Source organism: Acinonyx jubatus, chromosome B1 (genome assembly GCF_027475565.1).
Source record: "Acinonyx jubatus isolate Ajub_Pintada_27869175 chromosome B1, VMU_Ajub_asm_v1.0, whole genome shotgun sequence".
NCBI lineage: Eukaryota > Metazoa > Chordata > Mammalia > Carnivora > Felidae > Acinonyx > Acinonyx jubatus.
Window position 1 is genome coordinate 142,682,722 of NC_069382.1, and position 10,650 is coordinate 142,693,371.

Here is a 10,650-nt window from a genome sequence, read left to right on the forward strand (position 1 = left end):
GGTGCGGAAATTTGGATGACACTCTGAAACTTCGAAAGCCTCTATAAATAGAGTTTACTTAAGTAGTTTGTCATCTCAGAGGCCCTCCCCACACCCAAGGAGAATGAATTGTACCAGTCTCCTTTTTCTGTTAGCCGTCCAATCCTACCTCTACATATTGTTGTATTAGGTTGAAATGACATTAAGTCACAAGCAAAGGTCTGTAGTTCTCTCCTGCCTCCACTAGATTCTACCTCCTTGCCCATGAATGGTTGGCTGAACAGCACTATTCTTTCCCAGAGATTTCCATGCCTTAATTCCTGGAATGTGTGAAAATGTTACCTTATATGGAAAAAAAAAAAAGAGTCTGCAGATGTGTTAAGGGTCTTGAGAGGAGATTATCCTGGACTATCCGAATGGGCCCAGTGTAATCACAGGTGTTTTGTTTTGTTTTGTTTTGTTTTGTTTTGTTTAGAGAGACAAGCAGGGTATAAGAAGTGTCAGAGAGGAAATGTGACAACAGAAACAGAGGTTGGAGGGATGTAGTTTGGAGATGAAGGAAGAGACCATCCAGCACAGCACTACAGGTGGCCTCTAGAAGCTAAGAAAGGCAAGGGAACGGATTATGCCCTAGAGCCTCTAGAAGGAAAGCAGCTCTGAGGACACCCTGAGTTTAGCCTGTGAGCCCCAAATTGCGCTTCTGACTTCCAGGACCGTAAGATAATAAATGTGTATTGTTTAAGCCATTGTGTTCATGGTACTTTGGTACAGAAGCAATAGGTAACTAACACGCCTATCTGGAAGCACCCTCCTTCCTCCCCAAGATATAGTGGTGTCTTCCCGAAACATGAAACATGTACAATCTTGCACCTCTCAATGTTCCACAGCTGTTTAACATACATTCGTGATTTCTCCAATGTCAAGGGATTCATGGAACAGTGGTGGGCTGCAAAGAAAGTTTTACTGAACGTAAGAATACCAAGGAGAGCATCTGTTCAAGACATTTGCAGGTTTATAGGAACATTCACAGCATATTAATGGGGTGTAGCAAAACCCAATTCTGTAGGTTTGACAAATGTGGGATTCACTAAAGGTAGTTATGTGGGTATCAGAACTATTTTTAACATTTCGCCTTGGTGACATGTCCACATTATCAAAGGACCAATAAAGAGTGAAATAGTTTAATGTAATTCTCTGGAAAGTATAAATATATTTCCACTAAGGAGTAGAGAATCCTAGTTTCATTTGTATTATTTTTTCTAATACTTAAGTTGAATATAAATCTTTACAATTTGTTTTTAGTGTGTATTTATTTCTGAGACAGAGAGAGACAGAGCATGAGAGGGGGAAGGGCAGAGAGAGAGGGAGACACAGAATCCGAAACAGGCTCCAGGCTCTGAGCTGTCAGCACAGAGCCTGATGTGGAGCTCAAACTCACAAACTGTTTGATTATGACCTGAGCCGAAGTCGGTCGCTCAACCAACTGAGCCACCCAGGCACCCCGGTTGAGTATAAATTTTAAGGGCATAAAAGCAGAGCCTTATTTATTTATTTATTTATTTCTTACTTATTTATTTAAAAAAGCCTGTGACGTTTCAGTGTGATTAATATTTACTGGCAAAGCTAATTATAACATTAATATGTAAATAAAGTAAAATCACGTAAATATGCAAATATATATCAGTGAACGTGTCACACTAAATGAACCAGTCCTTATTAAACCCAACTTCCCTTCAAATATATTTTTTGCTTAAAATTCTGGAGATTTTCTTTTAAATGAAATTGAGTCAACACTATTTCTTTGCTCTATTAAGAAATACACCACACGTCGATTTATTTTATTTATTTAGAACTTGGAGGGCAATAAAAAGAAAAAACATCGGGAGATTTTTCCACCATTAGCTTGAAAATGAATAAAACAGAAAACATGCTGCATTGCAACTGTACAGAGTGAGGCAGCTGGTAGCTAGCTCTCCAAAAGCTTCCGGAGTATTTTCTTATACAGGGGGGCGTTCGGGTCCAGGCATATTTTCCTACCATTCTTCAGAGAAGCTCTGCCAGAGAAAAGATTTGAACGTAGGGTTAGACGGTAGTGAAGCGGGGTGTGGAGGAACACAGGCTAAGGCAAAGGAGGCAGAGGGTAGGGCCCCGAAGCCAGTGCATGGGACTCACATCATCTGGGGAATGGGGCAGTGGACTGTCGCACCCATCACCTCCAGGCTGCGGATATGCTTGGGACGGACTTCGGAGGTGGTCTTCACGCACACGCAGCGCAGGTGCTCATCTCCTTCTGGGTCCCCTGAGGGTTGGAGGGGCGGGGAGGCGGTGGAGGACAGAGCGGTGAGTCAGTGAACCTTCGAACTTACCTTAGGGATCTTTTTTCATTGCGTTTGGCTTTCATTTCCTCACCCATAAATCATACCTCCCTCAGAGAGAAGTGTTACTGACAAGACGGTAAAGTGCACCGGGCAGCTCATGGCACAGCGCCCGCACACCTAGGCAGAGCTCAGAAGATTATAAAAATTCCACCCCAGCCCTGGGGGTTCCCCGACTGCCTGTCGTCCGCCCCCGTCCCCTCCATGCCTTATTTTAGCTCTTACCTCTGGGGAGGGCGACCACAGCTGGCAAGAGCAGCAGTCCCAGGAGCAGGAGCCCCGAGCTGGGCAGGGGCCTGGGGGCGCGGGCACCCACTCGAAGCCTCATGTCCAGCAGGTGCCAGCAGGAGCCGAGAGTGCAAGGGCAGTTGGGGCCGAGGCTTTGCAGGCCAGTGGCTCCTAAGACTCTCCAGGCCGGTTTTATCCCCACTGTCAGCCCTGTCCTGTCCGGAAAACTGGGGCGGATGGTGGGGCAAGTGGAGACACTTCTGGGAAGGGTTAGGCCAGATCTGGCCAGCCAAGATTAGGAGGAAAAAAAAGAAGAAGAAGAAGAATACTGGGGTCAGCTGTTTTGGCTGGGAGCTGGGAGCAGGAGCAACACCCTCAATCTAAATTCATGTACGTGCACATGGGTGCAGTTAGAGCCAGTATTTGAACCTGTCTGTTGGCTTTGTTATGTGTTATTGTAGAGTTCTCTGTGATCACTATGTTGCCATTTATACAGGTGGTGCCTTCAGACCCTAGACAGTTTCTGTTTCTTTCCCAACTGGCAACAAACTGCCTTTTCAAGAACTGCTTATTTCTGCCAGCGTGTCCTGATTACCACGGAGTTGAGCTTTGTGGCTGTGTGTGTTAAAGGTGTGTCTTCGTAATTGTTTTCTTGCTCGTAAAAAGTTGAATTGGTCTTTGGGATGACTCAGCTCTGAATTTCACCCGAATGTGAAGTTTCCTCGTCTCTCGAACAGGATCTACCCTGCCCTACCAGCCACCCCCTAGGAAGCAAAGTCTGTTACCCTGGTCTATCCTCTTACCCTGAGAAAAATTATGAAAGTAATATTGGAATGCACTCATTCTGTAAAAACTTGGTGCCCACATGTTACTGCGTTGGGCTTGGCCCAGAAATGAGGTCAAGCAGGAGAGTTTCCAGGCCACATTTCCCAGAGCCTGCTGTGACCTGGACAAGTGCCAGTTTAAGTCAGGCTGCACTGTGGCTGGATCAGTGATGTTCTAAGGAGGGCACAGAGCTTCTGGGAGTGGAGTGTAGAAAGATGTGGAAGAGGGGTGGAGGCTAGGTAACAAAATCCACAAAGTAAAGGTCAAGAGATCAATATGGACCATCTTCCCTTCCCTGAAAAAAGGATGACTTGGGCTCTTTTTTTTGTTTTGTTTTAAGTTTATTTTTCTTGAGAGAGAGAGAGAAGAGAAAGAGAGCAGGGGAGGGACACAGAGAGAGAGAGAGGGAATCCCAGGCAGGCTCTGTGCTGTCAGCGCAGAGCCTGATTTAGGGCTCAAACTCATGAACTATGAGATCATGACCTGAATCGAGATCATGACCTGAATCGAAATCAAGAGTCAGGTGCTTAACTGACTGAGCCATCCAGGTGCCTTTACTTGGGCTCTTAAATAGGGCAAAGTATGTCCTCATCTCAAAGCCAGAGGTTTTCTGTCGCACTGATTAACAGTGAAGGGCGTCAGTGGCCCACGGCAGGAAACTAGCTGACTTCTGAATGCTCAGGAGGACCAGGCTTCTGCAGGGCTATGCAATGTCCCTCCTCCACCTACAATGTTCTTTCTCTTAGTATCCCACCACTTGCCTTTCGGCTAAGTCCCATTCAAATTTCTGGTGTCTACCTAACATCACTTCCTCAGCGAGGCCTTTCCTGACAGCTACAGCTAATTGTGTTCCCTGTTGTGTCTTGTAGCATCCCTGCATTTGCGATCTCTCACTGATACAGATATTATACACGCAGATACATATGCATGTGCGCGAGTGTGTGTGTGTGTGTGTGTGTGTTTGAAAGTGTTTAAAATGTTTTCTGGGGCGCCTGGGTGGCTCAGTCGGTTAAGTGTCCAACTTCAGCTCAGGTCATGATCTCATGGTTTATGGGTTCAAGCCCCAAGTCGGGTGCTGTGTCTCAGATTCTGTGTCTCCTTCCCTCTCTGTCCCTCCCCCGCTTGCACTCCGTCTCTCTCTCTCTCTCTCTCTCTCTCAAAAATAAACATTAAAAATTTTTTTTAATGTTTTATCTCCCCACATGCAAAGCTGTATGAGGTGAGCGGTCATAATGTATATCACTGTTCTAGAACATGGGTAAGGACTCAATATAAAGTACTATATTCATGAAGATAATGTTGAAAATGATGCTGCTGAGGCTTTGGCTTGTTCCTCTGTCGGTTTCTTCACACAGTTAGAGCAGACCTCTATATCTGCAGGTGTCCCATCAGGTTGTGATTATTTGTCAACCTGTCAGCCCCTCCGACCAGACAGTGATCTCTTCAAGGACAATTCTCTGGGACTTACATATGTTGAACATCCAGCATCCAATGCAAATGGATGATCCAGAAGGTGCTGTAACTTACACAAGTGTATTGCACTAAAACTTGAGATCCCAAATAGGGTTAGTGGCAGAGGGGATGGATAGAAGAGATGGTTTGGGATATGAATGGGTGGCATACCGGATTTTACAACCTTACCCCCAGATGTCAATGTTTACAGGAAGTAGTAAATGTCATTAAGTGATTCTTTCTCTGCATTACATGAAATAGTTTAATGCACACAAAAACGAAAGACATGTGCATCTTAGGAGGTATCGCATAGTGGAAAAAACCTGTGTCATGTTTCAGGAGCTGACCCTGTTGGTAGTAGGAGGAAACCACTAGAGAAATGAATGAAATGTCTGAGCTCTTGTGAATTATTGGAGAAAAACTAATGAAAACGATTGCAATCCCCACTTACTGCTTTATTATATGTTTATATATATGTGTATATATATTAACTACCATTTAATAAGTGCATTTATTTTGTAGACGAAACATTTTAAGGCACTGAGCCTATACTGATGAGGAGATAATAAAAGTAGATCTTAATATACAAAATTTGTGAACTAAATGCTTAATACGTGAGTGTTCCCCCAAAGTCCATTTACAGATTGGGGTTGGTGAACTTGTTTCTCCTTCAACCATCAAAGTATGCTGCTTGTGATCAGGTCCTATTTTTGTGTGCCAATAACATCGCGATATAGGATATAATCTCTTCATTAGAGAAAGAAGAATCGGGGAATGTGGTGTGGTGGTGAAGAACAGAGCTTCAATTACTCACTCTGTCACCTACTTATTTATCTGATCTTGCGGCAAATTTCCTAATCTCTTTGAATTTCAATATTCTTCTGTAGAACACTGGGAATGCTAATAGTACAACAAATAAAATAATAGCTAACATTTATATAGGGGTTCTTGTGGGGCTTCTAGCCCTTTGAATCTATTAACTCTTAATTTTCACATCGGTTGTCAGACAGGCAATATTATTATCCCATTTTAGAGATGAAGAAACTAAGGCACAGAGTGGTTATGCAACCTGTCCAAAGTTACACAGCTAGTAAGGGGTAGAGCTAATTCACCCAATTATTCTCTTTACAGAGGATGAACTCTTAACCAGATCATATCTATCTTGTGAGAATCATTTAATTCATCCATACAAAACACTTAGTATGCCAGGCATATTAAAATTTATCCAAAAATGTTCACTATTATAATAAATTAAGAATGACACACATCAGTGGCATGTGGGTGGCTCAGTAGGTTAAGCGTCTGACTCTTGATTTCAGCTCAGGTCATGATCTCACGGTTGAGGAGATCGAACCCTGCATCGGACTCTGTCTGTGCTGATAGCATGGAGACTGCTTAGGATTCTCTCTCTCCCTCTCTCTCTGCCCCTCTCCTGCTTGCACGTACATGTTATTTTTTGCTCTCTCTCAAAAATAAACAAATAAACTTAAAAAATAATAATAATGGGGGCGCCTGGGTGGCTCAGTCGGTTAAGCGTCCAAATTTAGCTCAGGTCATAATCTCACAACTCGTGAGTTTGAGCCCTGCATCAGGCTCTATGCTGACAGCTAAGAGCCTGGATCCTGCTTCAGATTCTGTGTCTTCCTCTCTTTATGCCCCTATCCCACTCGTGCTCTCTCTCTCTCTCTCGGAAATGAATAAATGTTTAAAAAAAAATTTTAAATAATAATAATAAATTAAAAAATCTAAAATTGACACAGATCATCAACTAGTGATTTTGTGTGCTGTATTGAGAAATAAATGAAGTGTAAAAAAAGGAGGGAGGGGTTAGTAAGGCTTTTTCCCTCAACAATTCTGTTAAAATTAATAATATATGACTGCAAAGCAACAACAAGTTTTGATTTCATGTTAATACTTCTGTGAGGATAGTGTGGGTATAAATTTAAGGGATTAAGAAATAAATGACCAGGGGCGCCTGGGTGGCTCAGTCAGTTAAGCGTCTGACTTCGGCTCAGGTCATGATCTCACGGTCTGTGATTTTGAGCCCCACGTCGGGCTCTGTGCTGATAGCTCAGAGCCTGGAGCCCGTTTCAGATTCTCCTGTTCATGCTCTGTCTCTGTCTCAAAAATAAATAAACGTTGAAGGAAAGAAAGAAAGAAAGAAAGAAAGAAAGAAAGAAAGAAAGAAAGAACGAACCAGAGGGAGCGGGGAGAGAATGGGCAAAATGGGTGAAGGGGAATAGGAAGTCCAGGCTTCCAGTTATGGAATGACTAGGCCACGGGGATAAAAAGCACAGTGTGGGGAATGTAGTCGATGGTGTTGTAATGATGTTGTACGGTGTCAGGGGGGTAGCAGCACTTGGGGAGCACACAGCACAAGGGAGAGAGATGGTCAGTCACTCTGCCGAAATGAATGCAACTTTGGCCATCAGCTATATTCAAATAAAAAAAAAATGTAAAAAAAAAAAAGAAAGCTCTGTTTCTTATAAAACAATGATTAGAAGTCTGCCAACGTGTGAACTTTTTATTTTCGTATTCGCAAGGTTGATTCCACCACAAAAATTGTAAGCAGACAGGATGTGAATGCAAATGTATATGAACATTCCAGGTTAAAACATTTAACGCCATAGAGAACCTATGTTATTATTAGGATTATTATTGAAAATACTGGAGTGTTTTTAATAGAGAGAATGTTAATGCTGTTCATCATATATTTTTTTATTCTATAGTATTAAATGTATTCACTTTAAAGTAAGTGACCACAGCTTACAAGACTCACATTCTACAACTGTATTATTTTTTAGGGTTTGAAGGCTGAAATAAACACTAGAAAAACCTTTCAAAAATGCTTGGAGGCAAAGTATCCTAAGACGAAGACAATGAAAAACTCTATTAAGTCCCTAAATAAATCAACAAACATTTATTGAGCAAGTGCTCTATTCTGGGCTCTGTGTGATTCCTAATAACAATGGCCATTATGGAATCTATTAATCATCATGAGTATAGCTAGTCTCACACTCAAGTAGAGCAAGAGAGGTTAACACGCATATGAGTATTTGGAAAGAAAATTTTAAATAAAAGAATGCAAAGCATAGTGCCATATTTAGCCAGGAGTTAGGGAACAAACCATATATTATATTTTGGCAGTAAGTTTGTTTACTGTTATCTTCTCTCTGTCATCTATGAACCAGCCTTCTCAGAATGTCATGCGACTTTTCGAGGCAGAATTGAACACATATCCAAAGTTCAATACAATATGAGTAGGTATTTTGGATAAATAAGAACTCCAGGAAGTCGAACCTTCAAACTCCTACTCTTCTTGGGAGATAGAAAGATTTGACACAAAGCGAACAGATTAAGCCATTGACCCACTACTTTCCAAAATTTTCTGGACTATTTTCTTGATTTTGGGAGCTTCTGGGTCCAGGCAGACTTTGTTCCCGTTCTTCAGCGTGGCTCTGCAAGAGGGAATGGAATGATCTGTGAGTGCCCTGGCCTGACCCTCAGAAGGCATTCACCGGGCTGGATGGATTAAACTGCGTCGGTGGGGACAGAAGCAAAGAGTTTCCCTAATGCCCAATGAGGCAATGGTACAAAAACAGGGACTTACATCACTTCGACGTTGGCACAGTGGGGTCCTGCCCTGAGCACCTCCAAATTCTGGATGTTACTTGGGTGAATGCCAGAGACGGTTTTCATACACAGGCAGCGAAGTTCAACGAACGGCTCCACGTCTGCACGTTTAGCTAGGGTAGAAAGCGTGACTCTGTTAGTGGTCCCGATTCTTGCGGAGATCTTATCTAGTGGCTTGTTTCCTTAGCCCCTTATGTGTTAACTGTGCCGCTCTCCTAAAGTCGCTGCGTCTATGACCGTCCGATCTTTAGTAAAGTACCCTGGCAGAATGCTTTGGCACACGTGAAGTGCCCACTAAGCATACCCTCTCCTCCCGGAGGTACTGGTGTAACGGCCTCTCCAGCCCCAGGAGCGACCGTGTAGACTTTCCCCCAGGCCCTGCTGCAGCAGAAGCAGCCACAGCTGCAGAGAGGCAGGGACTCCACTCTCAGCGCTCCCGCAGTTTCTCTTACTTAACCCAGAGGGAACCAGCGTGCTCAGGAACAGCGACAGCAGTAGCAAGCCCTGTAGGACCGGAAGCCGGCTGGTGCTGGAGCAGGAGGAGGTAGGACTGAGGCCCATGGTGGAGACGACTAAGCTGGAGTCGGTCCTGGAGGCCTCGGTGCGAGGCCGAATTGCTGCCTCCAAGTCTGCGGTCATGGTGTCTCATGCTCTCCCGATGCCTTTTATACAAGCCCCTCGAGGCCAGCAGGGAGAAAAAAGATAGGGAAGAAGGGATGGTGTGTGGAAATACATGTGGGAGGATGGGCAAGTTGTGCTCAACCCAGATAAACACCAGGCAGGTCGGGGTTCCTGCTCAATTTTATTTATACTTCCCTTCACACTGTGCTCTCCACACCCCCCTTCCCCCATTCTTAGTACCCATATCCTTTACACGAATATAACCTTCCACATAGGGAGGTAAGAACTAAACTGAAGTCTTACACAAATTTTCTTTGTGTATCTACATGATAACACTCTGCTTTTCCTATAAGGCAATTTCTAGGCTTAACAGACACTTTATGACTATCTGAGAGCATACATATATGGCCCTTTCCAGGTGCCAAAGAAAGCAGATGTTCCTAACTCGGCTGTTGATAAATGTTAGGATTTGTTTGTAGTATGTGCATAAAGTAGGAGCCAATTACCGCCAAAGGCCCACTTTGCATATTAGTTTGTGGGTTGCTTTCTGTTTTCAGAATGTATTATTTTTTTCTAATGCCATCCAGAAACTAGAAGAAAAGCACCTCCTCCCTCGTGTTGTAAAATAAACTGCTTGTTGAGTCTACTCTAAAAAGCAACACCCAGCATATTTCCTTTTTCTTTTATTTTTAATATTTCAGGGAAGTAGGTAATATAATTCATCGTGAAAGGTTCATACACTGCAGATGTATGTGGAATAAAACATGTAAATTTCTCTTCATCATTATTCTATATCCTCACTCTCCAGTGGAAACCTTAGATAACAGTTTGATATTAGTTTTCTGTTCTGTCTACATTTATATACACACATATGTGTATATAGACAGACACGTCACTCGTAGAGAAACACATATATCGATAGAGGTAGACATAGATTTCTTAATATAAATGGGATCATTAGATGGTTTGCTTTTGCCCTTCAAAAATACGCCTTCAGCATCCTTTCATGCTACCCCAAGGTCATCTTTCCCCATCCTTTTTAATGGCTGCGTGACTTTGTATGGCATGGGCAATCCTCAACCAACTTCTGTCTTATTGGTGACCTTGAGGGTGTTTCCAGGTTTGCAGTGTTACAAACTGCAACAAAATCTCTGTTCCTCAATTCTCAGAGCGCAATCATGAGTCTTGATCTCAAACCCTAGGTGATATAGAGAAAGCACCTGCACATCACAGGCTGGCTTGTGTGTGTTATTGTCTGGATCTCGCTTTCTTCTATGAGACTTGCTTCCTCAATACACTTTTGAAGGTAGAGGCATGTCCTAGGTTTCTTTGAATGCTTTAGGGATTTTTTTGGTGTGTAGGATAATACATTACACAGTGGGTCTTAAACAGTGTTGGTGAGTAGATCAATGAGTATCGTATGAAGGAAAGTTTTTAATCAGACACAATCCTCAGACCAAACTCCATCTGGTACCAAGTACCTATAGTATAAAGAGGTGATTTGGAAGCCTGGGAATAACGGACAAGGTTCTAGCCA

At 43.1% G+C, this 10,650-nt stretch overlaps 2 protein-coding genes across 2 annotated transcripts; both read right to left on the reverse strand.

Annotated features, from left to right (window-relative positions):
- Positions 1-1,807: 1,807 nt before the first annotated feature.
- LOC106981777 (platelet factor 4-like) lies at positions 1,808-2,840 on the reverse strand. The gene is made up of 3 exons (XM_015079937.3): positions 2,580-2,840; positions 2,152-2,278; positions 1,808-2,033 (listed from the first exon to the last, which is right to left on the reverse strand). Exons 1-3 carry the CDS (start codon positions 2,680-2,682, stop codon positions 1,946-1,948), a joined length of 318 nt encoding a protein of 105 aa, XP_014935423.1. The 5' UTR covers positions 2,683-2,840; the 3' UTR covers positions 1,808-1,945.
- Positions 2,841-7,634: 4,794 nt separating this feature from the next.
- Positions 7,635-9,188, reverse strand: LOC106981766 (platelet basic protein). The gene is made up of 3 exons (XM_015079927.3): positions 8,945-9,188; positions 8,470-8,605; positions 7,635-8,317 (listed from the first exon to the last, which is right to left on the reverse strand). The coding sequence occupies exons 1-3, from the start codon at positions 9,129-9,131 to the stop codon at positions 8,215-8,217; spliced, it is 426 nt and encodes a 141-aa protein (XP_014935413.1). The 5' UTR covers positions 9,132-9,188; the 3' UTR covers positions 7,635-8,214.
- Positions 9,189-10,650: the final 1,462 nt, after the last annotated feature.